This window comes from Poecile atricapillus, chromosome 16 (genome assembly GCF_030490865.1).
Source record: "Poecile atricapillus isolate bPoeAtr1 chromosome 16, bPoeAtr1.hap1, whole genome shotgun sequence".
NCBI classification, from domain to species: domain Eukaryota; kingdom Metazoa; phylum Chordata; class Aves; order Passeriformes; family Paridae; genus Poecile; species Poecile atricapillus.
The window spans coordinates 12839280-12856255 of NC_081264.1; the positions used below are offsets into that span (position 1 = coordinate 12839280).

A 16976-nucleotide genomic window follows, 5' to 3' on the forward strand; every position below is an offset into this window, starting at 1 on the left:
CAGTGGGCACTACAGATTTGTTCATGGACTTGGTCACTCCCTGCACAGAAATAAAAGAGCTGCTCAGGCCAGGTAAGACTGGGACCCAGGACAAGGCTGCCCATGAGAACATGGCCACTCCACCACTGTGCTGTGCCAGCTCCTGTGAGGGACAGAGCATCACTGTGAGCACGGCCTGGAATTCAGCATTTTGCCATGTTTCCTGCTGGAAACCAGATCCTCCTTACCCGAGGGCATCCATGTCACTGCTTGGGCAGAGGGTGAGGGCACAGCTACAGTGCAGGGTTCAAGGGCCGGCATGTTCTTTACAGTCAGCCTGTACAACATCAGCATCTTCATCAGCAGAGGTTCTTTATCATTTTTATGGCCCCATAAAGCCAGTGCAGCTTAGGGGAACTCTATTTTGTTCTGATGTTTCAAAACAGCCCCCTCGGGGCTCCTGGACATCCACTGGGCTGACCCCCACCTGGCAGACATGACCTCGGGGAGATAAAGTCTACCCTTTGGGTTACTTGTGCTCTCAGGAATACAGATCTGGGCAGCCCAGAGGGCACGAGACGCCTCTTCTCCCTCACCTTCACCTTCACCTTCACCCTCACCCCTCACACCCACACCCTCACACCCTCACCCCTCACCCCTCACACCCACAACCTCACCCCTCACATCCACACCTTCACCCTCACCCCTCACACCCTCACCCCCACACCCACTCCTTCACCCTCACCCCTCACCCCCCACAACCTCACCCCTCACACCCACACCTTCACCCTCACCCCCCACACCCTCACCCCCACACCCACTCCTTCACCCTCACCCCTCACCCCCCACAACCTCACCCCTCACACCCACACCTTCACCCTCACCCCTCACCCCCCACACCCTCACCCCCACACCCACTCCTACACCCTCACCCGTCACCCCCCCACACCCTCACCCCTCACACCCACACCCTCACCCCTCACACCCACACCCTCACCCCTCACACCCACTCCCACACCCTCACCCCTCACACCCACACCCTCACCCCTCACACCCACTCCCACACCCTCACCCCTCACCCCCCACACCCTCACCCCTCACACCCACACCCTCACCCCTCACCCCTCACACCCACTCCCACACCCTCATCCCTCACCCCTCGCAGCCCCGCGGGCTCCATGACAGACCCGACGCCTGCCGGACGCCGCAGCGGGACTCCTCATTGGACAGCGGAGATGTCAATCAATAGATGGAGGCGGGGCCAGCACACCACCCGTAAACGGCCTCCGGTCGCCTGGCAACGGGAGACGCCAGACGGCGGGATCGGGACCGGGACGGGGACCGGGACCGGGACCGGGATCGGGACCGGGACCGGGACCGGGATCGGGATCGGGACCGGAATTGGAACTGAGTACGCTGCAAGGGGTAGAGGCCGTCTGGAACCAGCATCCCCCAGTAACCGAGTCCTGAGACACCCCGTCCCCGCCCGGGATGTCTCAGGGCCGCGGGTCCCACAGACCCCCCGGATCCTCCCGCACCGGCCCCCGAGCCACCCGCCCCTCACACGGGTGTCTTCCCCACCGGGAATCACCCCCATTCCCGACCTCTGGCTGTTCCCCAGTCCCTGGGTCCTCCTGCTGTCCCAAACCCACACTGAGGGGACCCTTCACTCCCTGTCGGTCTCCCCGCTAATGCTGTCCCCATCCCCTTCCTCTCTCCTCCTCTTGCCTCTGTCCCTGCCAGTCCTGCCACATCCCCTCTCCCATTTCCTCTGACAGGGACAGGCCTGGAAGGGTAGAGGTTTCCCATTGCAGAAAACCCTCCCATTCCCTCCAGGGTGGTCCCAGGGCTCTCCAAGCCCCTCTCCACACCCTTTTGGGGACTGCAGAGCTGCAGCTTGTGCTGCTTTACCTCACTGCTACTCAGAAGCTGCTGGAAGCTTTCTTCCCACCACCCTTCAAAGCCAGGAATCCATCCCTCACCTTCCCATGGGTGTTTGACAGCTGCTCTGGGACAGAGACCAGCTCTGATCCACAACCCCATGTCCTGACCCCCTGCCCAGACTCAGAGAGAACTCCGGGGTAATCTCACACTCTCATGTTTTCCCAAATCACATTGTCTCTCTAATGCTGTCACCATGTTTTCCTTTTAGAGAGAAAATCCAAGAAGGGAGATTAGCAGAGGGACCTCAATTTTTTTCCAGAGTCTCACCTTGTGTAAGTGCTGCTGTGTCCTTTCTAGACCTCAAACCACCCAGATCACTGGTGTTTAACTGAATCCATGGCAACAGGGGATCCAGCTGCATTCCAAGAATCCTTGCAAAGCACCTTGGTGAAGGGCATGGCAACTTCAGGGAAGGCAGGGATCCCATCAGGTGTCATGAAGGCATTAGATCCACGCCAGTTAAAGCCTGATAGCACGGAGACAGAAAGAATCCTAACTGTCTTGGATGAGACCATTGTCAAGCTGGAGATCACCAGGTTGATCTCACGGATTATTGGATCCCTGGAGAGGTATGCTAGGATGTTGGGACCTGAGATCATGAGCAGCCTTTTGGAGCATCAGAAGCTTTCAGTGACAGTACAGGACCTGCTTGCCAGCCCTGGAGATGAGGAGACTGTGAGAGCTGTGGAGCAATGCCTGAAATGCTCCCTGAGAAACATCCTGAGGCTCTTTCTGGCCAACCCCTTGCTTTACCATGGTCTGAAATACAAAGTTCCAGTGAAAGAGTCACCAGCTGATGTGTTTATCAAAGCCTTTATGGAATTCCGGGATTTCACGCTTGAGAGGCTCCTGACCAGTCCTGATGAAGAGGAGGAAAAGATTAAATTCATGAAACGCATTTCCCTCCAGGTTGAGAAAAACATGGAAACGATCTCAGCTCTACGGGAAGAGCTGGCAGCAGTCATACAGACTCGAGATGAGGAGGTATGATCTTGTGTGAATGTGTTTTCCAACCAAGTGTTGGAAAAACCTTGGTATCTATAAACCTTATCCCTTTACTGCAGCTCCTAAAGAGCAAGTTCCCAGAAATTCCTTCTAAATCAGATCTCAAACTTAAAAATAATATTTTTATTGTAAAATATAATGAAAAATGCTTATTGCATGCTTGATTTTTTTTTAACTCGAATTTGACATGTTTTGAACCTGTTGTCAGCAGCCAACTTAAACAACTTAAGTCCCTGAATTCCAGAGGAATGGCAGGACAGGCACAAACTGCTGTGGTGGTATCCTGGCAGGGTGACAGTGCCAGCTGCTTCATTCCCTGCTGCTGAAAGAATGAAAAATCATTGCAGGGAGAGATTGCTCTGATTAAAATCCATTTTTAATATCTGCTCTGTCTTCACTCTTGCTTAAAACCAACATTTCTGTGACTCCTGACTCTTAACAGCTGCCTCGGAGTATTTGTGATTAATCAGTGATTATACAAATTACATGAATCTTTAATTTTATCTGCAGCTGCGGTGCAGATAATTGACTGGGCTCTTCCCAGCCACTTTCCCAGTCTGTGTGCCAAGCCCAGAGCTCCTGACAACAATCCTTTGTTTTCTACCTGTGATTCTCTTTCTACTCCCCGCAAGAGGAGTTGGATGAGAAGGTTTTGACCTGCACTCACTGCTGGCAGAACCAAGGGCCTGCTTTCCCCTTTTCCTCTGCTCCTTGGAGTTCTGGGAATTGAGATCTTTATGTACAATTTGGCAGCTTGTCCAGGACATGGTGAATAAATCTGTTTCACTGATCCCAGCTGGGGATTTTCCTCTCTGAGCTGGGTCCCCCAGGCAGTCACTCTGAGCCTGATCCAGCCCTTGAGGGAGCCACGGGGCTACTCCAGGGAATCTGTTTTGGCTGATCCTCAGGTGGCAGTGACAGTGAGGCTTGGGATGTTGTTCACTTTGTCCTCCTTTGTGCCTTTACTAACAGGTTCCCAGAGGAGCCAGGGGAAGATTTCCAAAGCTCCTGTGTAAATTTAACTCCTCCCTCAGCTGGCAGTGCCAGGTCCTCGGTGCTACCTGAGCCAGCCCCTGAGGGCCCCTTCTTGGATCTCCTCCACCTTTGCAATGTTTTTCTTCTCCTGCCCACCTTATGCCTCAGGGGCATTTCCCAAAGGCATTCCTCTTGTTTTCTGGTCTAGGTTAACAGGAAGGACAAAACGATTGAAAACCTCAAAACCAGCATGGAAGCTCTGGCCAAGGACTGCAAGGCTGAGATCCAGCAGATCATGAAGGAAGGAAAAAAGCAGCAAAAAGAGGATGAGAAAGCCTCGCAGGACAGGTGTGCCAGGCTGAAGCAGGACATTCAGCACCTGGAAGTACAGTTCAGTGCACTGGTGCTGGAGCATCGAGCCTCAGAGCTGGTTCTCATGAAGGTAAAGGGGAGGAGAGCTCTGGGACAGGAGGTTTAAGCCTGTTTGCAGAGCTGTCAGCTCTGGCTGCTGCCTGCTGCAAGGAGTTCCTTGGTCCCTGCTCATTCCTGGCAGGATGCACATGGTGTTTGTCAGAGCACACCCGCCCTGTCCTCATGCTCTGCTGATTCCAGTGGAAAGCAGCCCTGCAGCGACAGCAGGGACACAGCCTGTCACAGGTCCTGCTCCTGCCAGCTGCCTCGGCTCTGGGAACACCTTCACACTGTGCTGTGACACTGGGCAGAGCTCAGGGCAACAAGGCTGGAGCAGGACAGGTGTGGGATAGTGAGAAACCAGGGATCTGCTGTTGGGAGAGCAGAACAAACAATATTGGCTTGGTAGAAGGCATCTTTTAGAGCTGATTTAGTGTCCAAGGGGGAATGGGGCTGATGCTGAGGGCTCAGCAAGTCCTGCTTTGCCCAGCCTGGCAGAGAAGACAAGACAAGGAGTCAGGCTGGGCTGAATGAGGGCAAAATGTGATTTCATAAAATCATCCCAGAATAGTTTGGGTGGGAAGGGACCTTAAAGCCCATCCAGTCCCACCCCCTGCCACGGGCAGGGACACCTTCCACTACCCCAGGGTGCTGCAAGCCCCAGTGTCCAGCCTGGCCTTGGACACTGCCAGGGATCCAGGGCTCCACAGCTGCTCTGGGCTCCCTGTGCCAGGGCCTCACTGCACTCCCAGGGAACAATTCCTGCCCAATATCCCATCTATCCCTGCCCTCTGGCAGTGGGAGCCATTCCCTGTGTCCTGTCCCTCCATCCCTTGTCCCCAGTCCCTCTCCAGCTCTCCTGGAGCCCCTTTAGGCCCTGGAAGGGGCTCTGAGGTGTCCCTGGAGCTTCTCCTCTCCAGGTGAGCACCCCCAGCTCTCCCAGCCTGGCTCCAGCCCTTGGAACAGCTCCGTGGCCTCCTCTGGACTGGCTCCAGCAGCTCCAGGTCCCTCCTGTGCAGGCCCCAGGGCGGGGGCAGCTCTGCAGGTGGGGTCTCACCTGAGTGGGGCAGAGGGGCAGAATCCCCCCCCAGCCACTGCCCACGCTGGGGCTCAGCCCAGGGCAGGGGGGGTTTGGGGTTGGGGCGGGTCCAGCCCTCACGCACCAGCACCCCAAAGTCCTTGTCCCTAGGGCTGAGAAGGAGGAGGAATGGGGCCAGCAGACAGGCTCAGGTCCCTGTATCAACAGCTCTGCCCTGAGCAGAACACACTGGTGACACAGAGAATCAGGAACTGGAAAAAGGGAATTTTCCTTCTTGTTTTGCTCATCCTGGGTATTCTCTCCAAACCAGCACAGCCTCCCACGGGCAGGAGGCCCACGTGGTGATGGGGCATCTGTCACTGCTGCACCGGGTGGCACAGCATGAAGGGCTGGGCACTGACAAAATGTCAAACCCAAGTCAGAGCTGCAGTACAACCCCCAAAATTTTTGGCAGAGTGGCTGTGTCAGGTAGTTCCTGCTGCAGTTCCTGCCACAGCAGGGCTGCTTGTGGAGAGCTCAGCTCATTCCAACACCGTGGCAGATGCATTTACTGACCACAGAGACCTCCTTTCCTCAGCAAGTACAAGTTGTACCTGTGGTCTAAATAGCTCAGGTGGTACCTCGTGATGGCCTGGGAGCCCTTGGGACATCCTGGGGCAGTGCCACATAGGAAATGGAGCAGGAATGATTCCACAGAGCACACATCCAGAGCTGGGGGTAAACTGCCCCAGCTTCTACAGCAGTACAGCCACTGCTAAACTGTTTTACAGCCTGAAAGATATCTATATTTTAAAAGGCACCATCTTCTGAGTACTTTCTGTCCCACATTCATGTTTTGCAGTTCTCTCTTGCTTCAGTTTCAGGCTGGTTGCCTCAATTTGTTGATGACTTGCCACATTCCAACAGACACGTTCATTTCCTTCTGCAGAAAGCAACTTCCAGGTGCTGTTCAGCCCCCCAGCTCCATGCTGTAAACCAAATAAAGCCCTTTGGGAATGTCCCAGGACAATCCTCAAATTAGGGCAAACCACACACGTGTCAGCTGAGGGAAGCTTGTCACAGGGAGGAGGTGGAATACTCAGATATAATGATGCTGTGGCTCAAAGTTTCCCTGTTTTCTCACCCAGGATCCTTCTTACCAGGCCTCAGATGTCTGCAAGGATCTGATCTTGTTTTGTGTTTCAGGAAAAGTGCAAAGCAGAGAGGGAAATTCACGAATGGGTCCAGAAATATGACATAGAAATGTCAGAAAAACAGGTATTAGCTTTAAGTGCTTTGCTCTCCTATGAGGTGATTTGCTCAGGTACATTCCTGTCCAAAGGAACACATGGCTGTTACCCAGGAGGCTGTGGAAGTGAGAGGCAGTTCTGCATCCAGGTGAACTACAGGAAAGGGATCCTTGTCCTGCCTGTGTGTCCAGGACTCCTCAGCTGCTTAGGCTTTAGGAAAAGTTACATCCACCCCTAAATCCCACAGTATCTGGGGGCAAATGGGTTACCATGTTCTGTCTGGGATGTCCACCTGATACCAGGAAAGAGGCTTTTCAGTTTTGCTCCAATCCTCAATTATTATGGCCCTACCTGGTATCCAAATCCTGCTCTTGTTCATGCTGAAGCCTTGGGAGATGTGTGCTGGGTGTTAAGAAACCAAAAAGCCTGCTCCCAGCTGAGCCATGACAGGCTGAGGGTCACATTAGCACCCCCAAAACTTGCCTCTGGGAAGGCCCTGATGTCTTTCCTGTTCTTGCAGTATTTATGGGGTTGGATAAAAGCGGCTGGTTTCCTTACAGAGCAAAATGCAGGGAGGGGCCTGAAAGCTGCTGCTAATTGTATGGAATCATACCCCTGTCAGGTGTTTAATAATGGGATTATTTTGGTTTCCTGTCCGTGGAGAGGCAGGAGCCCCATGTTTGGGGCAGAATTTGTCAAGGCAGACCCACCCCCACACTGCTGGTTTTCCAAATCTTCCATTATGGGAGCATTAAGGGACCCAGCATCTCATGAAATTCCCTGGGTACTGGGTACACACCTTCCTCTTGAATCCCTTTGGAAAGGCTCCAACCAGTTGAGGTTCCATGGCTTTGGGATGGGTTTCAGGACCCTCACCTGGGGATGTGGGGAGGAGCTGCTGACCGGCTGTCCCTGATCCCTGCTGTCCTGTCAGACCACATATGAAGAGATCCAGGCTGTCTACAATGAGGAGAAGGAACAGTTGTCCCTGCTGATGGAGAAACACGCACTGCTGCTCCAGGAATACACTGCGATTGAGGAGGAGCGCAGGATGCTTAAGGAGAAGGAGGAGGAAGCTGCACGGGAAGAGGCCAGGAGGAATGATGCTGCCACCTGCATCCAGGCCTTCTGGAAAGGCTTCTTGGTGCGGTCCATCTACAAGGCAATACTGAAGAAAGGCAAGGGCAAGGGCAAGGGCAAGAAATAAAACCCCAAATCCCTTTTCTCTCCCTGGCAAAGCTGCTGTGTCTGAGCTCTTCCAGGTAAAAGCATTGAATTGTTGGGGTTGAAGAAGACTTTTAAGATCATCAAGCCAAGCCAGTTCCAGCATTTTCACCATTAACCCTCAAGTTCCACATCCACATGCTTTATGAGCACTTCCAGGGATGGTGACTCTGCCACTTTCCTTGGCCGTCTGTCCCAGGGCTTTAGGACTCTTTCCATGAAAAAAAGTTTTGTTCATATTTAATATAAACATCCCCTGGCACAACTTGAGGCCATTTCACCATATCCTGTCATGTCCTGCTTGTGTGGACATGACAGCCCACTCCTGACTTTAGGGCCCTTCCTTGCAGCCTCCCTTCCCAGGAGAGAGCAGTGGCACTGGTAAGGCCCCTCTCTTCTCACACATGGCCAAGGAAGATGTGTTCCCTTCTTAGCACCCACAAGAGATACTGGGATCCATGAGACTTTGAGAAGTTGGTACCCATGTGGATAGTTTGGGGTGTAGTTACATCAATGACATTCTCCGCCCAGATAGGCTTGAGTTCCCAAACACCAGCAGCCTCCACTGAGAACTTAAAGCCCCTTCCAGTGCCTGAAGGGCCTCCAGGAGGATGGAAGAGGGACTTGGGACTAGGGGGAATGGCTTCCCACTGCCAGAGGGCAGGGTTAGATGGGATATTGGGAAGGAATTGTTCCCTTTAAGGGTGGTGAGGCCCTAGCACAGGGTGCTCAGAGAAGCTGTGGCTGCCCCTGGATCCCAGAAGCATCCAAGGCCAGGGATAGGGTTTGAAGCAACCTGGGATATTGGAAGGTGTCTGTGCCCATGGCAGGGAGTGGAACTGGGATGGACCTGAAGGTCCCTCCCATCCCAACCAATTCCATGACTCTTTGAAAAGCAGCCTTTGGAGTCCAAAGCACTCTCAGGCTGTTGCAGACCCAGAAGTGGCCCCACAGGCTGTCTCAGTGTCCCTAGTGCCCCTGGCTGAAGGACTCTCCAGGGAGGAATTGCTCACCCAGCTCCAGAGGGGCAGGACCTCAGCCCAGAGCAGCACATGGAGCACCCTTCACCCTTGGAGCTGCCTAGCCTGAATGCCGATGCCTGGAGCCCCGTGCCCTCTATGAAGAATTCCCAGGGCTGGCGGAGCCTCCTGAGCCCCTGGCACGGCTGGGACAGTGTGGGAAGGTGATGGGTGAGGATAATGGGATCAGAGGGATCAGAATGGATCAAGCAGATGAGTGAGACATGATCTATGATGGGGATGGGAATGAAGGGGAGATGATAAAGAACGAAGAAGGAAGAGGAGAGGGAAGAGAAAAGGGAAGAGGGTACAAGGAAGGGAAAAAAAGGCTGGGAAGAAAAAGGGGAATGGGGAAAGGGAAGAACCCTCAGCAGACATGCGGATACCTGGCTCGGCAGCACCTGCCACAGGCCTCCACACTGCCCTGTGGACAGGTACCTCCTCAGGCACAAAATCCAGGCCCGTGTGCTTTTGGAGGGAGCAGGTGAGCTGGACAGTAGCTTCCAAGCAAGGCAGGCGGCACCCTGGAGGATTTTTTACGGAAAGATTTACATGGAACAGTTTTCAACCTCCTCCCCCGCCCCAGCCCCCCGGCACGAAATGGCGGCGGGGGGTCAAAATGGCGGGGGAGGGGTGAGGGGGGGGGGCGGTGCGCGCTGTTCCCGCCCCGCCGCCGGGGGGCGCGCGCCGCCCTCGCCCTCACCCTCGCCCTCATCCTCGCCCTCATTCTCGCCCTCACCCCCTCTCTCTCCTCTCCCCTCCCTCTCGTCTCCCTTTCCCTCTCCTCTCGTCTCCCTTTCCCTCTCCTCTCCTCTCCCTTTTCCTCTCCCCTCTCCCTTTCCCTGTCCTCCCCCTTCCCCCTCCGCTCACACCCTCCCCTTCTCCCTCTCCCTCTCCTCCCCTCACACCCTCCCCTCCCCTCCCCTCCCCGTGGCGGTCACGTGGCGGCGGCGCCGCCCCCGGTCGGTGCGGACGGGCCGGGGCCGCCCCGGGAGCGGCGGAGCCTCGGCCGGGCCCCGCGGGGTCTATGGGGAAGGCAGCCGCACTCTGCGGCGGCGGCACCCGCGGGCTGGTCTCACTCCTCAGCGCCGTCCCCTGCCTGGCCTGCCACGAGCTGCCGGCCATGAGCGCCGAGCCGGGCGGCCGCGGCGGCGGGGGCCCGGCTGGGGGGCCGCCTGCCGCCCCCCCGGGCTCCGACACCTACAAGGGGTGGCTCTTCAAGTGGACCAACTACCTGAAGGGCTACCAGCGTCGCTGGTTCGTGCTCAGCAATGGACTGCTCAGCTACTACAGGTACCGGGGCCAGAGTGCCGGGCAGGGGCCGCTGGGAGGGGGGAACGCACCGCGGGAGCTTCCCTGTTGCACAGCGAAAATCGCCTCGTATTGCTTAGTTTGGGTTTTTTTTTTTATCTTTTAAAGTCAAACTCGGGTTTTGATCCTGCAGAGCCGCATCGGGGTCCGGTGTGGGGCAGCGGGGCCCCGGGATGATGGAACGCCCTGGATCTCCCATCCTTCTCTCTCTCCATCCCTCCGCTCCTGCTGCAGCAGCTCCGGCTGCTACAACTGCCCAAATCACAACCTTCCAGGCAAACACCCCAAACCCTCCTCCCTTAGCTATGTAACCTGTTCCTGCTGCTGCCGTACCCTGCCAGATCCTGGGAATCCTTCCCCCAGCAGTGCCAGTGGCTGCGGGCGCTGCGGCGGCGGTGCAAGGATGGCCTGGGACGTTGTGCTGGGAATGTTGTGCTCGGGAAGTCAGCCCGGGCTGGGGGCTGCGCTCCCGGGGGATGGAAGGAAGCTCCAGCAGTGATTCCGAGCCGTGCCCGGGCTGGGGGCTGCGCTCCCGGGGGATGGAAGGAAGCTCCAGCAGTGATTCCGAGCCGTGCCCGGGCTGGGGGCTGCGCTCCCGGGGGACAGAAGGAAGCTTCAGCAGTGATTCCGAGCCGTGCCCGGGCTGGGGGCTGCGCTCCTGGGGGACAGAAGGAAGCTCCAGCAGTGATTCCGAGCCGTGCCTGGCGCCCTGCGCTGTCTGACGCGGTGGGTTTGTGCAGACGGGCTGTGGGCACGGCGAGGAGCGTGCCAGACACCCCGAGGCTGTGAGGCTGAATCCAAAGCGGTGTCATCTTTGTAGCTTCTCTTGTGCTGCTTGTCTCACTTGAGTGGTGAAAATACAAACGTGGATGTTGGTGTTTTTATCCTCCAGGAAGGTGTCCCTGTCTATGGCAGGGGGGTGGAACGAGAGGAGCTTTAAGGTCCCTTCCCACCCAGACCATTCAGGGATTCTGTGATTTGGATCAAGTTTATTCTTGTCACTTGGCATACAAGTGCTCTGTCACCCTCAGTGTTGTGCAGCAGATGTTGGCCGTACTTCAGGACACGGAAACAATCCTGAATATTAGAGATGGTTGAACTTTATAAAATAATAATTCTTTAAAGTGCCAAACCCCCTGAGACAGGAATTCTCTGTGAAGGTTATGCCAAAGCTGTTTTTCCTCCTGACATAAAGTTCATCAGCTGATTTCCTCTCAGCTCCAGCTGCTGACACGTAGCCTGAAGCAGATTGCAGAGCTCCAGCTCCCTGTCAGATGTGAATATAAACTCTTGTAGCTCTAAGAGAGACCTGGGTCCTGGGGTCGGACCACAGCAGGTAACAGTGCAGGTCAATGATGTGTTTATCTGCTTGGAGTTGTTGAAAACCCTGGAAGAACTTAAGCCAAACAACCTCCCCCCAAAAAAAAGTAGTTACCTCTGAGTAATTCAGCTAATTTACTGTAATCCTTTCTGGAATGCATTAACTCTGCTCAAAAAAACTGTTGGAGTTTAACACCCCACTTGTAACCATGTCAGGATATTATTTTTATGTGTTGATGCCAAGTCTGTCATGAGTGAACAAGTGGTTTTCTTCAACAATTATTTTAGATGGGAGCAACCAAGCTTATTTTAAGACCATTTGATCTGTTTTAGAAATAGAAACACCCAAGGAAATGATTCTGAGCAGCATTTGAAGGAGGTGAAACTTCGTGGAGCTTTCAGGCAGGGCAGACCTTCAGCAGCTGCTTGGGAAAAGGGATGCTGGAGGGTTTTGTGCTTCTTTTCATCGCTGGGCTTGATGACAACTGAGTTAATTTGGTTGTGAGTCAGAAGTACAAAAATACAGTGCAGAACACGTGGTGAAGTCTTTCTTAAGTGGAGAAAAGCCTCCATGATACTCTTCAAAACCAGCGCTCTGAAATAGTGGCTGTGTCAGCTTGAATTGCTCATCTGGGAGGGCTCCTGGGAGACAGTCTGGGGTAAAAACTGGCAGTTCTGTTTTGATACAAATTCTAGCTCCATGACAGGAGCCAGGCAGGTGTCAGGCTGCTGCCTGTTCACTGATAAAGGGCATATATCTGTATTTGTCTACCTGTATATATATTCTATAGAGGTCTCTGGCATTCTGAGAGTCACGGGTCTTGCTTTCTGCTGGCTCTTTGTGCTCATCCCAGCTCAGCAGATCCACCCCAGAAGTCTCCTTTCCTGCCCTTGCAGGTGAACTGCTGCACGCTCCTTGTGTTGTCATCTTTGTAGCTGCACAGCCTACCTGATTTAGCTGTGGCTGCTCAGGAGTAGCTTTGTAGAAACTTCATTTTGCTTGTCTGCTAAAATTATCTAGACTGGGAAAGCTGCCCCTTGGTGCCCAAGCCGCCTCCTTGCGTGGATTAATTTTGTTCCAGGTAGAAGCTTTTTGTTCCATTTGGATTTCCTGCCGCTCGCTCTTTAGCTTTAAACCCCAGCCTGTCACGTTGCCTGGGAGGATTTTGGTTTGCAGAGTTGAGCTGCTGGAATCCCGGGTGTCCCCTTGGTGTCCCTGGTGCTGCTGCTGCGTGGGTGGGTGCTGTGCCATCCTTTGGAGCTGTTCTGAGGGGTTTGCTTCAGCAGCCAAGAGCGACGCCTGTTTGCTACCCAATTGGTTTCACAGGGACAGTTTGCTGAATTAAAGCTTCTAATTACAGCATTTTTCCCAAATGGAGCATTTAAAGCCTCCTGTAGCTTTGCTGCATCGATGAAGACATCAAGTCTTGCTGCCAGGGAAACTTCACGTGCCTTTGCTTTGTATTCCCTGCTCTGAACCTGTAAAAAATAACAACTGCTGAGGAATTCTTGAGGAGCTGCTGTGCAGTACCCTCCTCTGGAGTGAGGTGTGTGGGTTTACGAAGTTCCTAAATCCACAGCAATACGTTTGGACCATTTTACTTGCCCTTGATTGTTCCTCCTAGGTTGTTTTTGACCAAGTTTTTTGGCTGATTCAGTGATGCCAGCGTGGGAAGGCAGTTTGGGGATTCAGGACTAGTCTGCTTGACTTGCTAATGATCCAAACTCTCTCTCTGAACTCCTCTTGCAGGCTGCCACTCAGATTTATCATTGTCTATAATTAGCAGCTCTGTATGGGAGAGTCTAATCACCTTGAACAGATAAGTGTTTTCAAGGAGATTAGAGAAGATCTTCAGGTGAGTATTAATTCATCGAAGGTTGGCGTTGGCTCATGTGACCATGGATGCTCCAAGAGTGTTGTGTTTTCCCAGCAGCTCCTTGACCTTTGTAAGAGCTCTGGGATGTGTTGGCTCCTCTGTGGGATGGGCTGGAGCTGGGTACCTGTAGGTTGAGTGTCTGGAGAGCCTTCAGCAGTGCTTTGTGTGGGCACGGGGTGTAATAATGAAAGCAATGACAAATAGAGAGGGGAAAACCATGTCATTGTTGGGAAGGGAAAGGTTTCTCCATCAAGCAGCATTAACTCCCCTCTCAGAGCAGTGATGGGTGCCTGGGGCACTTTAGCTGTCTTGTCTGGGTCATCCTGCAGCTCATTTCCCTGGAAAAGCTATGTTTCACAGAGCAGCATTCTTCACCAGCTCTGTTTATCCAGCAGTTAACTCTTGGTTGGCATCATCAAGGCTTGAGTGCAATCCAGAGGTTTTTTTTTGTTTCTTGTGCTGAGACTCCACTGAAAGCTGAGGAAGGGAATTCAGGAAGGAGCTTGAAAACCACTGCTGATGGCAGAGATGTAGGGGGATTGAGGGAGCCAGGAGGGACCTCTGGGAGTCTCTGATCCAACTGTTCCCCCATCACTGCCCCATGTCCCTGAGTGCCACATCCACACAGCTGTTCAATCCCTCCAGGGGATGGGGACTCCAGCACTGCCCTGGGTAGCTGTGCCACCTGACCACCCTTTCCAGGAAGAAATTTTCCCAGTAACCAACCTGAACCTTCCCTGGCACAACTGTTCCCACTCATTCTGTCCCTGTTCCCTGGGAGCAGAGCCTGAGCCTCCCGAGCTGCCCCCTCCTGTCAGGGAATTGTGCAGAGCCAGAAGATCCCTGCTGAGCCCCTCCAGGTCCCTCAGCTGTTCCTCATCACACTTGTGCTCCAGTCCCTGAAATCTCCAAGGTATGAGCTTGCAGAGCCTCTCCAGGCCCCTCTTCCAGTGTTGGACCAGCCTTGGAAGGGAAAACTTTTCCTTACATTTAGTTTTTACATAGTAGAATGAGGCAGCATGCTCTCTTGGAATGATTTTTGTGACATCCTGTCCCTCTGCAGACAAGGTCTGGAGTGTTTGTCTCCCTTTGGGTGCTGGAGTGTGCAGGTTTCCAGGGCAGCTCTGCAGCTCCTGGTGACTTGGAGCTACTTGTTTTTAAACAGTGATGAATAATTGGTGTTCCCAGTCAGCTTGTTTTCCCATGGCACTCTCTGGATCCATATGGTGCTTTGCTGTTGCTCCTTGTTATTTGCCCATTCTGGAGGCAGCTCTCTGCTCTGCTTTGTCCCTGGGGACACGGTGCTGCCACTGCTCCGTGGGGACACTGCATGTCCACATGACACTTGGGAGGTGCTGTGGGGTGGGGGGAATGATGCTCTTTGGGCTGCTGGTTCCAGGCTGGATTGCTCTGCTCCCAGTTTAGTGCTGTGGAGGAGGCCGGGCTCACTTGAGTCCAAACAGCAACTGCTGCTGACTCTGCAGGAGGGCGTGAGGCATGGATCTTATCCTTAAGGATGTTCCCATCATGGCTTGGTTATTAGTGCTGGGTGAGGGGATTTGCAGCTGTTGCCTGGTTCTGTTTGCTGGTTGCAAACTGTGACAAGAGCCATGAGCCATCCTTCTGCTTTATTTCTATCCATATCATCTTCATTTGCCTAGATGGGATTGATATCATCCCTCATCCCATCCCTGCAAGTGTTCCAGGCCAAGTGCTTGGAGCAGCCTCGTCTTGTGAAAGGTCCCTGTCCATGGCAGAGGAGTGGAACCTTTAAGATCCCTTCCCACCCAAACCATTCCATGATTCCATACTGGCCAAATACTTAACGTGATGTAATTGTAGAAGAAGTAACTGGTTTGTCTTGGGCAGAACTAAACTTGGAGGGGGTGGAGCAGTCTGGATTTGTGTGGAAGCACAGCAGCTTGTGCTGCTGTCTCCATGTTGGTCCCGTGGGGATCCCTCAGGTAGCTCACACGGCAGTTTTTTTCTCCTGGAGCTGTTTGCAGGTATGGAGGGTGTTTGTGGGCTGGGTCCTTACCTCAGTGAGGTGCCTGTTACTCCTTTCTGGTGTCCCCTGGTCCAGCTTCCATTGCTGGAGCACACACTGGTGCAGTTCTGCTTTGCTGTCCCAGGCAAGGGCAGGGTGTCACTGTCCAGCCCTGCATTTCTCCTGCATGGTGCTGGAGCTCGCTCAGCTCTGCTGGAGTGGGACAGCAGGGGCTGTGCTGACCTTTAGGAGCAGAGGTTGGTGTGGACTGGCTCCTGCTCCAGGACATCCATGGCTGTGTTCACCCCTGGAAAACCCTTGCCAAGCCCTTGGTCCGTCTGCTATCGTGTTGCTCCAGAAACAGGGTGGCTGTCCTTTGCCTGCAGAGGTGACTGGCATCACCTGCCTCTTCCTGCAGCTCCCCTGCCTGTCTTTTTCCAGGGAGATACGTATTCAGCTCTGACTTGGCTTGCTCCAATTACAGGTTTAAGTTGGTGCTTGTATGGCCTGTCATCCTCTGTACCCACAGTGAGTCACTGGGGAAGGAACTGATCCTTCTTGTCAGGAGTATTTGAGGAACCTGCTGTGCTTTTCCATGCAGTATCTCTTGTATCCTGCCTCATTTTCCCCTGAAAAGGAGTTTCCAATCAGTGCAATATGCTCTGAACTCACCTCTGAACGATGATGACATTCATTATCTGTAGGTTGAGTTATCCTGGAGCAGGTCAGACTACTGAGCTTCTCTGTAGTTTGTGCTTGTGTATCAATTGTTGTAGCTGGGTAACTCAGCCTGGTAATTTTAGGTGCCTGAAGTGTTATCAGTGATATCAGAGCCCGCTGCTCCCTGTAGGTCTGTTCAGCTGATGGCCAATAGCTCAGGTTGTCACCTTGAAATGTGAGTTGTCCCAGCCTTCTGTCAGGAGGGCAGGCAGCATCCTGGAGATTTATTCCTAAATAAGATAGTGCTTCCAAGCCTGGGCTATCTGGAGGTGTTAAATATCCCTTCAGGTCCTCATTATACTGTTCAATTATTGTAGCAGTTCCTACAGCACCGTGGCAGGGATCTTTCTGCACTTTGCATCAGCCTTTGTTTGGTTTCGATCAAAAAGCTTGTTTAATAATTAATGACATAATATTCCCGTGGCTGTGGGCTGGGCAGGCAGAGCTGAAGCTGGAGGAAAACAGAGCTGGATGTGTGTGTGGTGCTGGGGCAGTGCTGCTGACTCACAGCCGTGTGTGCAGGGCCGGTGCTGAGCCTTGGGCTGCGAACGGATCAACGCTGGAATGAAACACGCAGATGGGAAGCGTGGGACTGCGTGTCAGTGGAGCTCTGCGATGAACGCGGAACAAATGGAGCAAATCTCCTCTTTGGTCCCCTTCCAGGCACTTGGGATTCGTTTCCCCCTCTGCAAGCCAGGGCTCCTGGCAGTGCTGTTTTGTACCTGGCTTGTGCTGTCTGCAGGTGATGCTGCTCCTCGCTGTGAGCATCGCTGTGGGGCTGGAGCTGCTCACAGGTCACATTGTGACACGGCCACTGATGGAGCTGCTGCTGTGCCAGCACTGTTGACTGTGGCCAAACCCATTGTCACCTCTGTTTTCCCTGCCCTTCTTTTCACACCAAGCTGTGTTAGTAACCAATTTCCTGGCTTTTAAAAA

At 53.7% G+C, this 16976-nt stretch overlaps 2 protein-coding genes across 6 annotated transcripts in view; both read left to right on the forward strand.

Annotated features, from left to right (window-relative positions):
- Positions 1-2096: 2096 nt before the first annotated feature.
- IQCD (IQ motif containing D) lies at positions 2097-9159 on the forward strand (the record flags this gene model as incomplete). The annotated part of the gene is made up of 5 exons (XM_058851087.1): positions 2097-2907; positions 4112-4345; positions 6539-6610; positions 7517-7778; positions 9113-9159. Coding segments are annotated over exons 1-5 (1263 nt in total), but the record flags the coding sequence as incomplete, so codon positions are not given.
- Positions 9160-9751: 592 nt separating this feature from the next.
- Positions 9752-16976, forward strand: part of OSBP2 (oxysterol binding protein 2) — a 93498-nt gene continuing 86273 nt past the window's right edge. For 2 of the 5 annotated variants that reach the window (XR_009278904.1, XM_058851078.1), the window contains exon 1: positions 9752-10118. Coding sequence is in view for 4 of the 5 variants with exons in the window: in XM_058851078.1 (XP_058707061.1) it covers positions 9853-10118 (266 nt within the window). In the remaining variant the exon portion in view is untranslated. The remainder of the gene's footprint in view (positions 10119-16976) is intronic. The other 3 variants (XM_058851079.1, XM_058851080.1, XM_058851081.1) reach the window with 2 other exon arrangements.